Below are 16,976 nucleotides of genomic sequence, written 5' to 3'. Positions count from 1 at the left end.
GTTTTATTGGAGTGCATGAAGCAAAGTTTCAACGTATGCAGTGCGTGGTCGCGTAGAGCTGCTCGTCAGGGAACAGCACACACACACACACAGCGCTAAATTATAGCAATGACTATAATATATGTACAATAAGTGCGTCAAATAGACTCCAGCAAGAAAGATAGAAAACATAAGCCATTCTAATCAATTATTTCCTTGCAATCGCGTTGCCCCTCCAGTTCTTGTTTCTGTTCCTCTTCGTGGCGGATGTTCTATTTCTCTTTCTGTCTACTATTTTCATTCTTGAAACATGTCAGTCAACATATTTCCCGCTTTTGGCGTTGCAACTGCCATCCTGCTTTCATGATTAGCAGAATCGAGCTCTCTTCCCCCGACCACCCTCGTAGCTTGCTTCAAGGCGACGTTTTCTGTGATCAGCGGTGCCAAACCAAGATTCCATGTTCTGCTGCCGTAACAAACTCTGCAGTGTGAATGGTGACCCGCTGATATTGCATTCCGTCCCCTCTTCCTCACAGAGTACTATTGAAAAAGGCTCGGTCCGACTGGCAACTGTGAATTGTACTTCCATGCAGAACCCGATGCCTACCTGTTGGGGTATTGGATCCTGGAAGCAGTGAGGCAGTGCTTTATTGCTAATTCTTAACGACGCAGACTTATTCTGAAGTTGCGATAAGAAGACTTTCAACTCTTTTGTCGAAAATGCCAAACGACAGAGGACCTGTCCGCGGCACTGTAATCTTCCGTCACAGTACGTAATCGGCGTAGAAGAGGATAACTCAAAGACAAAAAGCTGGGCCCTGATGTGCTGAACCAGTTTAGGAAGTGCTGGGGATGTCTGTATGCTCTCACGGGCGAGGCGGCCAACTTCCTCCATTTCAGAGACATCGTCCAAGGCTGGTCCATTTCCTTCGAACTCAAGATCGAAACGAAAGAACTCGCTGCTATCACCGAGCTTCTTATGATTCATTAATTGTTGCCAAGCTCGCCTCGAACTGCTGCTATTCCAAAAGGCTCGGTATACTCTGGCAGGGAAAGAGTCATGAAAGAAATGTGGCGGATCGACAGTGGTTGGACTTCTAGGTTTGGCTGAGCCGGTACCCAAAGAAACAACAAGGCTGGGCTCCGCTGGGAGGGGAAATATGGCAGCGGTCTCCTCTAAGGCTATAGATGCAGGATTGTTGAACATGAGTCCACCATCCTGAAACGTACCTAAACCATTGATGTGTCGAGGTTTGAAGTAACTGGATAATGTCAATGGCTTAATTCTGGATCAATGAGATGGATACCATACTAAGGTGCTGCCGTGCTACATCGAACACTATTTTGAGTTAGCAGCTTGTATATGGCCAAGATCAATGTTTCTTACATCTCCCATAGTGGTATCTGACCCATGCCGCCCGAAGGCTTAAGAATGTGGTAGTCGGATGCTAGCATTGATTAGACAGCTCCGCGTGGGCAATAGATTTCTTGAATGCGATGTCCTTGATCATGCCACAATAGGCAGCCTCCTATCAATTATACAAGAAACAAAGCATTTCAGATGGGAGCTTGAAATATCGGGAAATGAGTAACGACTTCCGTGAAGGCATAGCTATCCAACAGCCAACAAAGGCAAAGGTTGGAAAAGTAGCTTTTGCAACATACGCTGGAGAAGCTGATAATCAGCCCCAGGACGGGAATCAAGACGAGGATACTCGCCCCGTTGAAGATAACGTGCTTCCACGATCAAGTGCGACTAGTTCACGCAGAGGAAAGGGAGGACGATCAGTCCAAAAGAGGCAAAGGGACAATAGATGTTCAGCCTGTAACCTTCCTCACGCCCTTGAAAATTGCCATTATGTATTCCCAGAAAAAGCACCATCAAGCTTCGTTCCCTACACAAATATACAGACACGAGTAAGCAGAGTTCTTGACGAAGACGCTAACCTACAAGGACAGGTTCGTGGTATGAAGAGAACCAGAAACAGCAAAAGCAGCACACCACGAATCACCAAAGAAGAATCACTCCCGATCAGTCCAGATTGACTTGAAGGCAGAGGGGTGACCGTTCACGGAAGTTTCGCTGCGTCAGCAGAGGACTATCCTCTCCGCCATTCAGTCATTCTGGACCCGGCAACAACGATATCAATCACCAACACTGAGGCAAGGCTCGTCAACTATCGGCAAGCACCCGATCACGACTTCGTGTGGTTCGGGGACCGGAAGTTGCCGATCCATGGATACGGCACGATGACAGTGCAACTAGGATCCAGGGTGCTGCTGCTGAATGACGTCGCCTACTGCCCCAGACTAGAATGAAGGGGATTTCCTGCCCATGGGCAGACCCGGGGTCACTTCTTGTCAATTTACAATGATACCTGCAGACCCACGGGATCCGTGGATCTGAGGGGGTGTGTCAGATGTGGTGTGCTATAGAAGTGTTGTAGCTAGCACACCATGGAACCCCCGAGGAATACCCGGTACCACCAAAATAAGCACGCAAAGCGTACCACCTAGTCAGGATAGAACATACATCAATACATCACTCAATTTGCTCCTGAACAAACCGATACAGTCCCCCACATTTGACACTAACTGTCCTTGTCCTTAGGACCGACTCCGTGGCCGTGTCTCTATTTTTTTGCATTGTCTTTGGGCGGCAAGGGTGTATGTTCGTAACAGTTCCGTAGAATTTCAAATGTAAAGAGTATGTTTTCAATACGGACTCCAGGGTGTGGCGCGTATACTTAAAGAGACTAATGCGATATAATTTGACCCGAAACTTGAGGCTGGATCCGAGCTGAGCTGGATCGGGGTTTATTACCATTTAAGGCAAAATTTCCCTAACGCCAACACTTACTAGCAGCCAAGCGGCTCTGTGGAGACCCCAGACATCCCCAGATTTTGTCTTCAAGTCGATTTATGCACTTGTGAAGAATTGTGGGGATTACCCCAACTGTGCTTTCTGTACTACCTGGTGACGGAAGTCTTGTATAAGAACCCTGTGTCTCGACGTCTCTTCCCAAAGCGAGCCATCATCTGTGCTTCCCATCGCTTGACATCATCTTCTTTTTGTCATCATGACCACAAAGTCCCTCCCAGACGGGAGTCCCGTCCTTGCTGCTTCACCAGGTCAAGGTATCGATCATGAACGTACTCGAAACGGCCTGGAAAGAGTCTTGACCAGAACATCCTACAATCCAAGATATCCCGATTGGTTACGTGGTCGGCCACTGCTGATTTTGACGTCCGTCTTTGGTTCCCTAGGCGATGCCTTATTTGGCTATGATCAAGGTTTGTCGTTTTGTTTGGTTGATATGACACCTCTGGAAACTCAACGAGACTAGGTATCATGGCAGGTTTGCTTGTCAATCCTGTGTGGATTAGCACATTATTTAGTGACCACGGTGGAGCGGACGGTAGCACTGACAATGTCGACACAACTCTAATCGGTATGCATTGACCCTCGATTACTCCAGCATTTTGGACAGACCGCTTATTGCTGTTTGATTACAGGTATCACCGTTGCTTGTCTTCAGGTAGCCGCGGCTCTGACTGCCTTCGCATCGGGACATCTCTGTGACCTCCTCGGCCGTAAGCGATGTGTCCGACTGGGAGGCTTCCTGTACTTGGGTACTGCCATTATACAGGCTTTCGCGCCCAGCCTGGCGTGTTTCATCTGCGGTCGAACATTGCAAGGTTTCGCTGTAGGCGTCTTGTCTATGACTGTCCCGATAATTCAAACAGAAATAGCACGGCCACATCGAGTACGTTTGATTCGCAAGTTCGCCTGCTCACACGGGAGCCTTTTAAGCAACGGGACTGATTTAAAGGAACTAGCGAGGACTTATGGTGGGAATCGAATACAGCTTGTTGATCGCTAGCTACTCCCTGTCCTGCTGGGTGAACTACGGCTTCTACTTTCTCGTCCCCAGCGTCGAATCGTGGCGTGGACCCTTTTATATCCAAATGGGTTTGGCGGCCATCCTGGTTTTCATGTCCTTCATCCTTCCCGAGACACCGCGATGGCTTGCCAGTAATGGATTCCCCACAGAGTGTCTGCAAACTTTGGCGGATTTACACGCCAACGGGAATAAAGACGATGCAGACGTCCAACACGTCTACAATGAGATTCAACAGGCAGTGGCATATGAGAAGGAGGTCAAACAAGATTCGTGGAAGGTATGTATCGTGACGATTTTCGGTGTACCTGCCCACTAACAGCTGGATTGTTTCTAGCACATGTTTACACGATACCGAAGACGCACACTCATGGCCGTCACGGCCCAAATGTTTGCACAGCTCAATGGCATCAACGTCATATCTTTTTATCTACCTAGCACGCTCTCCAGTGCCGGTTTCGATACCGCCAAATCGCTGCTTTACACGGCAGCAAACTCACTCATCTACATTGCTGCCACCGTGCCGACCTGGTGGCTAGCCGACTCATGGGGAAGAAAACCGCTTTTGATATACGGAGGTGAGCAACTGCCTGATCGGGAAAATTGGATATCAGGCGGGAATATCTCTGCTAACATGGATAACCATCGCAGGCTGTGGCATGGCAGCGTGCCTGGCGATCATGTGCGCCTTTACCCAAAGCGAGAACCTCGCGCCATTGACTAGGGCTAACGGCATGTTCTCTTTTGTTATCCTTTACAACGCGATATACGGCGCCACGTGGGGTCCCATGCCTTGGTTATTACCAGCTGAAGTATTCCCTCTCTCGGTGAGAAGCAAGGGTGTAGCTCTGGCTACAACGTCGAATTGGTAAGAGTGTTATGATCCAAAGAAAATAAAACTTTCCTCCGGGAATTTACAAAACGGGACTAATATGTACTGTTTTCCAGGCTCTTCAACTTTATTATCGGCATGTCTTCTCCTTCGGCATTTGCCGCTATGAACGGTTATTATTACATATTAATCCTTGGGTTCTGTTTGTTCTCTGCGGCTTTGGTTAAGTTTTTATACGTGGAGACTGCGCAACATACCTTGGAAGAAATCGCAACGGCGTTTGGGGATCGTGCTTTTTTGGACGAAAACAGGACACCGGGTGTGCCAGGTGCAGATAAGCAAGATGTCAAAATCGAGCATTGTGCTTAAATCTAACGATTATACTAATGTAACGACTATACCAGCCCGGAGAAGATTTGCAAAATTGGAAGGATTACTTGATTAGGTGGAGGGACCATGGCTACAGTGAGAAGATTTTCATACATTCATCACCCCCCGGCCATAAAAGTGCATCATTGTATAACAAAATCGTGCCTCTCCATTTCTTCCAAGCTATTCATGGGTAAAAGAAAAGCTGACGGGGTTGACGCATCAGACGGGGTTGAGCTTGATCACTGGGGCATGTCGCAAAAGCAGCTTGAACTTCTACGGAAGCTTCGCGATGATGTAAATTTCGTGATCAGCGTTACGTAAGACATTAGTATCCCGTTGATTGCACAGTACTCACTGACCATAATACTATCTAGTATCTTCAGCGAGTGGCCCCGATATCTCGGACCGCGACCAATTAATCTGACTCCTGATCATCACCTCTCATTCTACCGGGAGCAGCTGTGCACCGCTCGTATTCTTAGTCCCGTGAGGATTAATGCACAGTCTGGGTCTTAAGTCGTATCCTTAAGCCTTAAGTTATCGCTGATGCAAGCATGCAACTACCACGTGCAAATCTTTGTTCACGCTGATGTAACCATTCAATTGCATAGAGACTTTTGGTCATGGGACGAATCTGTGTATTTCTATCACAGAACGTTGGAGATCGATCGAGAAATGGGCCTCGAAGCTGTGGTCTGCCAAGAGACGCATCGAAACCGATCAATATACAACCCGTATGTGACGGACTATGTTCTTCAAAGAGTACCTGAGTAGGTCTTCAAGCTATCACATCGCCCAAGGTCCTACTTAACCATCAAAACCTCGATAGACTTCGCCTCACTGGAGATTTCTCTCATTGGGTTCTGGTCTGTGAGCGATTATTGGACCGAGCAGAAGAAGATAGGGCTATCCTGAAGCGCGTTAGCGGTCATGTAAGTTTGCTCTGGCACCAGTTCTTTTAGCTCTAATTGCCATAGTAGCTGACAACTGGTTTTGCATCTTTCATTTCTAGGTTTACCACATACACACACGTATAGGTACTACCCAATCCAGCCAGTGTCCGGACCCCACGAACTTGGCCTTCAAGAAAGGAACTTTTTTGAGCAGCTCTGGCTGCGCATTATCGAATTGCGACAGCAAAGTGACAATGATGCAGTGATCACTTGGGTGCCAGAATACGGGTAAATCTACGCCTCATTGAGTCTTGTCGATTCGTAAGCTGATTGGTACCTCCACAGGCCGTTTCCATATCATCCATTGGGAGCAGCACAGAGCCATGGCGACTTAGCTGATAGCGAAGCACTTCGCTTGGAAAAATTGTTTCTAGACAGTTTTTTCACTTTAAAATTGGAGGTATCATGTTCGACTATCCCTGCGTCTCTTAAATTTGGCAGAGTTAAACTTTGGCACAAATATATCCAAGCTCAATGGTCGTGAACTACTAGCAATGCACAGCAAAATTACATCACGTACTTGCTTACAAACATGGATAAGGCCAAATTTTTCAGTGTTTAACGTGAGTGTGCGCACGACAGATTCTGATACTCGTGCCAGCATTATGTTATATAGGCAGAGAGAAGGATTGGTTGCTTAAATTATTTACCATGTATTGCAACAGTCTATGTACAAGATTAATTCAACAGTGTTTGTACTATAGATTTCTACAGTCCATCCCCGTCTTCATATACTTTCGCCCATCGCTAATGTACGGTCAGTTTCAGAGCCCCGCTGCAGTGGGTACTACAAGACTCACTGTGTCCCAAACTTTGCTCGTGTCAACAAATCTCAAATCTGTCCCAAGTCGAATTCGATTTTCCTTGTCGTAATTCATTGTGGATGCATGTATCTGCAAATCTAGTTAAATCATGTTGTTAGAAAGTCAGGACTGCTAGGTGTACTAACCATATAAGAGTTGTGTAGAACAACGTCCCCAGCCTCGTATGCTGAAACCAACCACCTTCGTTGATACTTTGTACCAAAACTAATGGGACCACTGTCCAGAACGCCACCCGACATCATGTTAGTGTTGAATGCGCTCCTCGCCTGTTCCTCGGTCATACCAGAGGATATAGCACTCTGAGTGAACTCATGCTCGATATGCTTCCCCAGTTCATGACCTGCCAACTAGCTTTAGTACGTGGCGCAAGAAGTTCCCAGGTATGGGAACGATTAGTAAAGCCGATCGCGAAAACATACCCTTCTCCAAATAGATCAAACCTCCGCCTTCCACTTCCACATCTCCGATGGGAATCCATGCAGTGATCACAGAATCGTCCCCATGACGCAGAAATATATAGTCGTAGTGCACACCGATGGCTTTGTTTCCAGGAACGTTGTTTCTGAGAAGAGTCCGGTCGAGACTGCCCGTATTCTTGCCCCAACCTGTAAGCTTTTCAACAAAGCTAATCATGGCAGGGTGCTTGCAGAAGTCATCCTTGTACCAAGACTGAGAATGTGACTGCAGGGCAAGTGTCATGAATTGGTCCGATAGAGCAGTACCAGTGCCTGGCTTTCCAGTGCCGAACCCAGGGTAATCACCAGGGTCTTTCGACGCGTCAAAGATACCATCCATCTCGGATGTCCCAGGCTTGAGAATGCCAGTAGGGGACAGCATGTCAAAATATCTTTCTCTCGTCCGTAGGACATCTTCGCGCGGCAGCAGTCCTTTGAGAAAGAGGTACCCATCTCTGGCTAGCGACTCACGCATTTCCGCAACAGATGCCGAATAAGGATCAGTAGGCTTCAGGAGACCAGTCATACCCAGTGGTAATTGGCCGTCATTGACATACAAGTCGGGAAGTTTTGGCGGCGTGCTGGATGGCATCGTGTCGCTCAGTGAGTGTATTTCTGGCATAAACGAATTTCCTGCTTCGGTGTTTTTGAGCAGTTGCGAAGTTTTGAAATCGAACCCAAGGTCATAAATTGATGCTAAGTTGTGAGAGTGAACTTCGTAGCTTCGTTCGTGAATGGCGCGAATGGCGTGAATGGCGTGTAGGCTTTCAGAACTAACCTTTTATCTTCGCAGGTGTTGTGTAGAGATAAATCTCACGGGGAGACTCGGTGGTAGCACCGTGGATGCTTGGCTTCTAACCATGCACGGCAATTTTCTCCTTTGCTCCGGTGATCGATGTGGCGGACAAAATTGCTGAATCTAGCTAGGGTCAAACTTATCTCCACAAAATCAGCCAAACTCAGTCGACTGGATTCGGGCGTTCGTTGAAAGGTCGGCTCTGGCTGGTGTCTTGGCTGCATCAAACTTGGGGGGAATGAAATCCGAGATCTTCATCTACGATGCGGGGAAGCTTGCAGCTGTCCTTAACGCGATCTCGATTCAATTGACAGTGGCCAATTACCCACCTACCAATCATATGTGAGCATTGCTGTGGGGACATGCGTGTGTCACATGACAGACGGGCAATCTCTGTCTATCTCTATTTGCGCTCCTCAATGATTCTCTTCGGCCTGGCTGGCCACGTACGATAGCGAAGAGAATCTGTCCTGCTTTGGGCTGGACTGATGGCCCGTTCTTGGTATTTGGTTCTCATGTTAACCCCAAGGCTCGATTCGCTTGCTGACTGCTTGAACCACAGCCACCGATGCCGCGTGCGGCATCAGCGATGTAAGAAAAACTCTCGACCGGGCTTTCCCCTAGTCCGGTCGACTTGCCTCTGGCACAAGGCTGAACGTATGATCCTTAGGCGATATCAGCTCCAACGACAGCTCGTGCTCCAGCTGTGAGAGAGCAGGCACGACCTGTCGAGGCGGCGGCCGTGATGAGCTGCAGATTCGCTTCAGCCAACTCGGGAAGAAGCCGCGCAATCGGTCGAGCAAACATTCTACTAAGACAAAGGTCCCGAAGTTACACGTGACCAAGGAGCCGGATACCTCCGTATCTAATGACAGCACCCAGGGTAGTGTTGCGCTCGGCCCTGCAGCTTCTGGAGACACCGGCAATCTGCTGCGCTCAGAACTGATAGACCTCATCACTCGTAAATCCAATCCTGGTAATGCCTTGCCGCCGACGAAACACGTATACGAAACGTCTTTGTCCAACCAAGACGCCGCCGTGGCCGAGGAAAGCAATCAAATAGCAGCTGATGACGTGATGATCAGAGCAGACGTGGCGGTCGAGTCACCGAATCCACGCCGTATCGAGTCGCATAATTACCAGGGCGAAGGTGACTATCCTGCCTTGGACCATACAGGTACAGGACTGCATACACACTTCTGTGTTGGGCCATTAAGGAATACTTCTGCTGTTACGAAGGAGAGCTCGAACCTACAAACTTTGTGGCCGTTGCAGACCCAAGAAGCGCAGTTAATCAAGTATTTTCTCACAGTCCTGGTCGGTTGGGTGAGCACATTACCCCTTTACGCTGACACCTTGTTGAAACTCATATACTAAACCAGGCAGTTCGATTATTGTGACCCTCACACAAGTTTCAAGACTCATGTGCAATCTGCCATCACGACAGATGCCACGATTCTGTACGCTGTATTGGCCATTTCTGCCAGGCATCGAGAACTCACAATGGGCATCGGAAATCATAAGTCTCATCTCTATGAGAGGCGCTGTCTAGAGGTGTTGATCCCTAGCTTGAACGACCAAACAACAGCCCTAGGGGATGGGTTTTTGGCGTCAGCGATGCTATTGCGACTTTTAGAGGAAATGACAGGTAAGAATTCCGAAAACCTTGTATCGTGTATCGCCACTGTAGCAGAGTGTTGATAACATGCCCAACGGCAACACTGCAATGCTATCATAAATTCATACTAACGAAAAGACTATAAGAGCCCGTACATTCTCACAGCATCGCTGTGCACGCGGTCTCAGCACCCGTCATCTTACGCATCAAGCAGGGCAACATTGAGACTAGCAGCTTCAGCCACGCAGCCATTATTGTCGCCCTCCGCCAAGAAATCTTCGTCGCGAACATGACCATGCGCCCGATTGTGGAGGGTATAATGGACTATTGTAATAACGACTGTAATGTGGCCACCGGCTCGAAGCCGAATTCCGAGGCCATCTGGACCCATCGAATAATTGTCCACGCCGCTCGAGTAACAAATTATACGTACACAAAAAAGCCCAAGGACGTTGCTGAGTGGGATCGGCTGCATCAATATCTACACGAGTGGAACACAAGTAAGCCTGCTTCTTTCGAGCCTATCAACCATGTCTTTGATAAGAACTTCCGTTTGCGGGTCGACGAAGACCAGTGGGGAGCCGGAGTGACAGAAAGCTCTGGTCATGCTCTCCCACTCATTTATTACTCTCACGACTGCCCTGTTGCTGCCCAGCAGTACCTGCAATTATGTCGCATATTGCTTTTGAGTCATGATCCTCGAGCACCACCAAGATTAGGTTTGGGGCGCGCTTGTTTAATACAAGCACAGGAAAATGAAATACGAAACTCGGTGCGAATCATTTGTGGCATCGCACAGTCAAATCCGGAATATATGCCGGCACGGTTGACTGTCGGCATGGTTATCGCCATGTGTGGCGAACTATTTAGCGATTCTACAGAAACAACTCAGCTTCTACGAATGGTGACTGAGGCAGAAATGCACCTGGGTTGGCCATGTTTGAAGGTCAGAGACCGACTCAAAAGTTTCTGGGATCTTTAGTAGTCACACAGCACTCTGCATCTAACCTTTCGGTCTTACGTAGTGCTGATACAATTTGCCTACGAAATGCTACATTTACATCTAGTCTGCGTAATAAACCTGTAGGGTCTCATGCGCTGTGCTGCAAGCTCGGGGCATTGCGGTGTTCGTTGATACGGAATCTTGGTGACGCAGGTCTAATACAGTAGTGCTACTATTCCTGCTGGGTAGTTCTCACGCATACAGCGGCTTGTGAACGCTAAATTGGCGTTGGATGTGAAGTCGAAGGGCTGGCTGGCCGTATCGGAGTTTTCTACCAAAAGAGGCACAACTGCCCTACATTCATGAGCTACTGTGTACTGCGTAGTACAGGGGGGCGGCCCGCCTCTTACCTAGTACGGAAATTCTTCCCTATGCCCGAGTCACTCAGTACAGTCTGATCCTGTCTCCACACCCAGCTTGCGGAGACCATACCGCCCAGAACCTGTACGAGAGCACAGCTGTTTATCACGCATGCGGCTTTCGCACTTGTGCTGTACCCAGAAATGCCGCATGAACAATAGACTAGTTCGACAGGTGACTAGTCGTATTTGAAAAACACTTATGAAAGCAGAAGCAGCGTTGAGCTTCGATTGCATCACGTTGCTGACATGGGCCAGGAGCTGGTGTCTAGCCGTATTCGCGCTCGCTTCAAAGGAGACCTGTAGAGCTGATATCTGATGATGCGGAGATACAATCGTGGTGAAAGACGTATCATAAGCCCTCTCACGAAAACTACCTGACGATAAGAAGAGTTAATGTTATGTACAAGACATCATCAATCTTCGCCGCATAGTTGGCTGACTGTCCGTAAAAATATGTCTCATATTTGCAGAAACTCAGCAAGAGGTAAATGGCGTTGGCGGTTTTGCCATGTTTTGCCATCATACCAACGAACATCCATCGAGGTTTGCCCCATTTGCGAAATTGAGCGTAACATGGTTCGGTATGCATTTAAGCTCTTTCTTTGATCCTCATGAAGAGACCTCCTTGAATGCCCTAGCAAATTTCTTACAGTCAGATGGATGATTCCAAGACGGAAGTAAAGTGGTAGCAAAAACATCAACTGTTACCATATTCATTGCAGCCAGTGGCTCATAGGTTTTAGACGTATCAGAGAGAATAACGTCAAACCTCTGAATTATCGCCGTACTGATGGAGATGCCTTCATAAGTAGCCAGAGCTCGTCCGAGGCAGCTCCGTGGTCCAGCGTTCCATGAATGGTACTCTGTAACTCGTTAACAGATGAGCCTCAACTTCGAAATTCCGTGCAATGATCATAAAAACGTACTGAAGGGACTATGAGAGATCCCTTTACCGTTTTCGTCGAACCATCTGAATGGATTGAAAACGTGAGCATCCTTCCCCCAGACTTCTGGCATCCGTGCCAGAACGTAGTTTTGATAGCTGACGATATCCCCTCTAAAATAATAGAAATGCAATTAGTTATTCCATTTTGTGTCAGAAAATTCTTCTGGCGGGGCTGTCAACGTACTTTTTAATCTTACGCGGAGGCATATTGAGCTCAGGCACCGCAGGCAGGACGTCGTCATTCTCGGCCTCCATCTGCCCTGCAGGCGAAACAGTATTGAGTCGAGAGGTCTCATCCCACATAGCATTCAAAAAACGCAATTTCTAATGGTCTATTAGCTTGGGGAGAGCGTGGGAACAACCAAATTCTCTCAGCGTAGGAGTAACATACTGATGCATTCCCGTAGGTTAGAAAGGCTGCGGTCGATTCCAGCTCCTTGGCTTCAGTACGGATTCTCTCCACAGCATTGAGTGACTTGTTGCTGTCGTGAAATATCTCCTTCATTAGCCACGAAGTCGAGTATGCGGTAGTGTCACCTGCGTATTGTTAGATCAACATTGGGCAGTGGAAACACCAACACTTACGGCCAGCAACCAAGAATGCAAACACCATGCCACCTAGTGAATATGGGTCATTCGTTGACTGGAGGAAAAGATCGAGAAGATCAACGCCATCTTCCGGATTGCGCGTGTATCCGTGGTCCAGTTTGTCTATGCGCTCTTTCACAAGACCGTCGATCTTTTCGTAGAACAGCTTCACCGCCCGTTTAGTGATCTTGTCTTCTCCCGAGAGACGCTCAGTAATCTTCCAGATGGGGTCGCGCCTTCGTCGATCGAACACTGTTATGATCCGTTGTATTAGCAATCTTTGGCTGAATATTATAAATTTATAGCCTGAAACAGATGATGTTGCAGCAAACCTAAACAAATATAACAGGAGTTATACGTACAGCTAGTGGCTTTATCGAAAGCGTCAACAAACTCAGGTATGGTTTTGAGACATTCAGGATTGGAGGACATGACGTCGAGAGTCAGGTTATCTTCGTGGAACGCAATCCGAAGAAAAAGACAAAATAAAAAGCGTCCCATGAGTTCTTGGAAGTCGAATTCGATCTGGGCTTTTGCTAAATTGGATAGTAGAGCCATAAGAATTTCGAGCCAGTAGTGCACAGATTTCGTGATGTGATTTTCAAAATTCTGCTTGGTAAAAGCTCTAGTCGCAGTTTTGCGCTGCATCTGCCACTGCTTGCCGTCAGAGACGAAGATACCTGTTCTGTGAAGTTCTCCGAAAACGTTGCGGGTAAATGCTCCGCGTATGTAATTTTTGCTGTTAGTCTTCTGGATATGCTCGAGATACGCAGGATGATTGATAATGTGGAGGCGGAAGAACGGGATGGTCATCTCGTATGCTGGCCCATAACGCTTGTAAAGAGAATACCAGGCCTTGCACCCGGCAGCGCCTTTGATCTGCAATTCATATGCGCTGCCCGTGAACAGTTTTCCTTGAGGACCAGGGATAAATTTCTTATTTGCTGAGCGCGACGCGAAGATGCCTCGAGTCCGGTAAGTCCAGCAGAATCCTGTACTGAAGTGAGCGACCAGTCTAAAGAAAATGAACGTGATCAATAGGGTGATTCCTTTACCTAAAATAAAGACTATGGCCAAAAACAAGGCACAAATGGCCGTTAGGCCCGGTTGCGGCATCCAACACTCGATTGAATTATACATTATGGAGTGGCATTTGTTGGCATAGACAAGTAAATATAATAGACGCGAACAAAAGCTTTCGTGGTTTGGGAACAAAACGATTTTAATATTCATCTCTAAATGGTCCGTCACAAGCTGCAATTTACTGGCACTCGATCACATGAATACGACACTCCGATGCTCGGTCTATCCCGAGTGGCTTATGTTGTTTACTGCACGGAAACCTGATCGGAGATGTAACGTCATCGCCCTCCATTGTGTTCCCAACACATTTATGATTGTGGATTTAGCGTATTGAAAGGCAAGTCAACTATGACACGTTTGAAGTTGCACCGACTTCGTTACACTAGGTGATAGAGGAAAATCGCGTGATTTGGTTGACGAACGTAGGTTCAGACCAATCCAAAACTCTATACAGGGACGGTTTGATGCATGTTCTTCAGTCACTAGCAAAGCGGGATCAACATGGATTCAGGCTTGGCTTCCGACTCTATCGCCGCTCCCACATCCGACTCCGACTCCGATCCGCTTCCGATCCGCCGAGAGATCCACTCCACCCCAGAACCCCAGAGTTTATCTACTAGCCCCTAATTTGTTTGCGGAGATCATACGTTTAGGAAGCCATGTCGCCAATATCGATGACTTTGATAAAAGCTCGTACCCCAGGCCTATTCACAGCCTTGAACTCATCAGCTTCTTCGATAATTTTCTTCGCAGCACGACTACACCGTAATCACACAAATGTCAAAAATCCAAAAGAAACATGTCCTTAGCGCGGCCTCCGCGGAAGATCTAGCTCATGTTGAGAATCGAGAAAATATACCAGCCTGTCTTTGGTCAACAAGCTCCGTCGAAACCAGGCAACTAGAAAAGAGATTGGTCCAAAAGATTGACATTCGACTGATGCCAGCTATCATCGTAATGGTGCGTGATACGATTTTGGTTTTTTTGTTGTTAGAGTCTGGGAATAATAAAACGGTGATACTCAGTACCTTCTTAATTATATCGATCGCAACAATATTGCATCGGCTCGACTAGGCGGGGTTATTGAAGATCTGGATCTCCGAGGCTCCCAATACCAAACATGTGGGTAAAATCAAGTCTTTCCAACAAGTACAATCAATTGAGAGAGAACTTAGGTGTATCTATCCTCTTCGTAGGGTATATTCTCATGCAAGTGCCAAGTAATCTTGTCCTCAATAGGCTCGGAAAACCGTCAATCTACCTTCCCTGCGTTATGATTGCCTGGGGAACCATTTCTGCCGCAACCGCAGGAGCCCAAGGATATGGGGGCCTCTTGGCGACGCGATTCTTTCTTGGCTTTGTTGAGGCTCCTTCTTTCCCAGGTTGTTTGTTTTATCTCAGCCTTTGGTATACGAGAAAAGAGTTAGCCTTCAGGATTTCCTTGCTCTATTCCGGCTCGACTATCGCTGGTGCATTCTCCGGCCTTATTGGCGCAGGAGTGATTGGGGGTCTCGATGGCACCAAGGGCCTCAGAGCGTGGAGGTGGCTATTTATTATTGAAGGCGCCGCTACAGTGGCCGTCGCTGTGTGTGCCATGTTCCTACTCGCGGATTTGCCATCGAGTACAAAGTGGCTGTCGGAGGAAGAGAAAACGTACGCTTCGTGGCGTTTGGTGCATGAAACTGGTGGAAGGACCAAGATGAGGGCCCTGGGCAGCATTTTTGGGACGGTTTATTCATGGCTGTCAAAGATATCAAGACATGGATTCTGGTATATACATACTGACCTGGCACCTCCCTTGGAAGTTTATTCGCTAACTTTATCAGATGTTTCTCCTCTTTTTCATAATATTTGCTGCTTCGATCACCAACTTCTTCCCGTCTGTCGTTGAAACCTTGGGATACGGCAAGGTCAGGTCTCTTTTCCTGACTGTTCCACCTTACGCTATAGCAACTGTCCTGTCATGTCTCAACGCATGGCATTCCGACCGTGTAGCTGAACGTTACTGGCACATTACTATTCCATTATGCTTTGCCGTCACTGGCTTCATTATTGCAGCCACGACCGAGTCAGTTGCACCTCGGTATTTGAGCATGATCCTAATGCTCTCCGGTTTATACCCTGGGTTTGTCATCGCCTTAGGATGGATCTCAAGCACAGTGAGGAGGCCTCTGGCAAAACGAGCTGCGGCCATGGCTCTCATTACTGCGTTTGGAAACTCCAGCAGTATCTACGCGAGCTTTATGTTCCAAAGCCAGATGGCGCCCCGGTATGTGCTGGCAATGAGTGTTTGCAGTGGCGCCATCGTTCTTGCACTAGGTTGCACCACGGTACTCAGATTCGTGCTTGTTCATCACAACAAGAGAACAGAAGGCACTGGGGCAGCGGGCGGTCCCGCGGTCGATTTCAAATTTCCCATATAGACTGAGCACAGCTTCTGATTGTTTCAGAGTCCTGGTCCGGCACGCCTGGGGCTGGTTCGGTGGTCATTGGTCCGATCCTGGGTTACATGATTTCACAACAGCAAGAATGTGGCGGATGATGATAGAGATCATTTCTAGATAAACTTGTTATCAATGTACGCATAATTAGCTATTCCTGATGAACTCTAAGCGTACACCGGTGGGTGCACTCACGATGTGAGTTTCCTCCAACTAATGACTATCAAGTATTGATCAATCAACCTTCTGTGATGCAGTACAGGTATCGCTCTGCCCACTGCACTAGCAGACCAAAAGAAGAAACTTCGTATAACAGTCAGGCTATATATAGCGCGATAGAAGGCAATCCGATATATGGCAATGTCCGCTTCACTGACATCTCGCCACGTCTGCCGCTGGTCGTTCACGCGCTCAATTTTCGAGTATCAACAACAGTGGAATTCGTCCACACAGATATCCTCACTTGGGTAACAGACATTGTTCTAGGTTACATGGATTGGGTAGTACTTAGAATGCCGAAAGTAGAGCTCCACAATAAGCTGCCCAGATATTGACTAGGTGGTTAGGCGGTTATGTACAGCAGGTATCGCGTCATGCATGCGCCCCACGTAGGCTGGGCCCACGGACGGAATGGATTCCCCCACAGACGGCTCGTTGAAAAGATTGATCTGCTACATATTCGACCTAACCCAGTAGGCTACATGTATTTTGCTGCACTTTTCTTCCATCCCCACGAGTCCTGCGCCTTCTCGTCCGTACGCTGTGTAATGTAGCGGAAACACAATTGCCCAAGCAGCCTCCTACCGCAGCGGTGTCTTCCGG

The 16,976-nt window shown here is 47.8% G+C and overlaps 5 protein-coding genes across 5 annotated transcripts; 3 read left to right on the top strand and 2 right to left on the bottom strand.

The window, feature by feature from the left end:
* Positions 1 to 3,059: 3,059 nt before the first annotated feature.
* Positions 3,060 to 5,601, top strand: JN550_013701 (uncharacterized protein; the record flags this gene model as incomplete). Its single annotated transcript, XM_049312317.1, has 9 exons — positions 3,060 to 3,273; positions 3,327 to 3,431; positions 3,496 to 3,746; positions 3,820 to 4,161; positions 4,219 to 4,459; positions 4,533 to 4,749; positions 4,830 to 5,041; positions 5,309 to 5,402; positions 5,460 to 5,601. 9 exons carry the CDS (start codon positions 3,060 to 3,062, stop codon positions 5,599 to 5,601), a joined length of 1,818 nt encoding a protein of 605 aa, XP_049164343.1.
* Positions 5,602 to 6,746: 1,145 nt separating this feature from the next.
* Positions 6,747 to 7,909, bottom strand: JN550_013700 (uncharacterized protein; the record flags this gene model as incomplete). Its single annotated transcript, XM_049312316.1, has 4 exons — positions 6,747 to 6,785; positions 6,839 to 6,931; positions 6,988 to 7,202; positions 7,282 to 7,909. 4 exons carry the CDS (start codon positions 7,907 to 7,909, stop codon positions 6,747 to 6,749), a joined length of 975 nt encoding a protein of 324 aa, XP_049164342.1.
* A 719-nt stretch (positions 7,910 to 8,628) lies between these two features.
* On the top strand, positions 8,629 to 10,713 carry JN550_013699 (uncharacterized protein; the record flags this gene model as incomplete). The annotated part of the gene is made up of 5 exons (XM_049312315.1): positions 8,629 to 8,704; positions 8,784 to 9,439; positions 9,500 to 9,636; positions 9,708 to 9,761; positions 9,897 to 10,713. The coding sequence occupies 5 exons, from the start codon at positions 8,629 to 8,631 to the stop codon at positions 10,711 to 10,713; spliced, it is 1,740 nt and encodes a 579-aa protein (XP_049164341.1).
* A 972-nt stretch (positions 10,714 to 11,685) lies between these two features.
* Positions 11,686 to 13,770, bottom strand: JN550_013698 (uncharacterized protein; the record flags this gene model as incomplete). Its single annotated transcript, XM_049312314.1, has 8 exons — positions 11,686 to 11,730; positions 11,805 to 11,959; positions 12,023 to 12,153; positions 12,227 to 12,366; positions 12,434 to 12,579; positions 12,628 to 12,882; positions 12,993 to 13,622; positions 13,686 to 13,770. 8 exons carry the CDS (start codon positions 13,768 to 13,770, stop codon positions 11,686 to 11,688), a joined length of 1,587 nt encoding a protein of 528 aa, XP_049164340.1.
* Positions 13,771 to 15,450: 1,680 nt separating this feature from the next.
* Positions 15,451 to 16,136, top strand: JN550_013697 (uncharacterized protein; the record flags this gene model as incomplete). The annotated part of the gene is made up of 2 exons (XM_049312313.1): positions 15,451 to 15,483; positions 15,540 to 16,136. 2 exons carry the CDS (start codon positions 15,451 to 15,453, stop codon positions 16,134 to 16,136), a joined length of 630 nt encoding a protein of 209 aa, XP_049164339.1.
* Positions 16,137 to 16,976: the final 840 nt, after the last annotated feature.

Source organism: Neoarthrinium moseri (assembly GCF_022829205.1).
Source record: "Neoarthrinium moseri strain CBS 164.80 chromosome Unknown scaffold131_Wmoseri_CBS_16480, whole genome shotgun sequence".
In the NCBI taxonomy this organism is placed as follows: Eukaryota; Fungi; Ascomycota; class Sordariomycetes; order Amphisphaeriales; family Apiosporaceae; genus Neoarthrinium; species Neoarthrinium moseri.
This window is presented reverse-complemented; position numbering and strand designations above follow the sequence as displayed.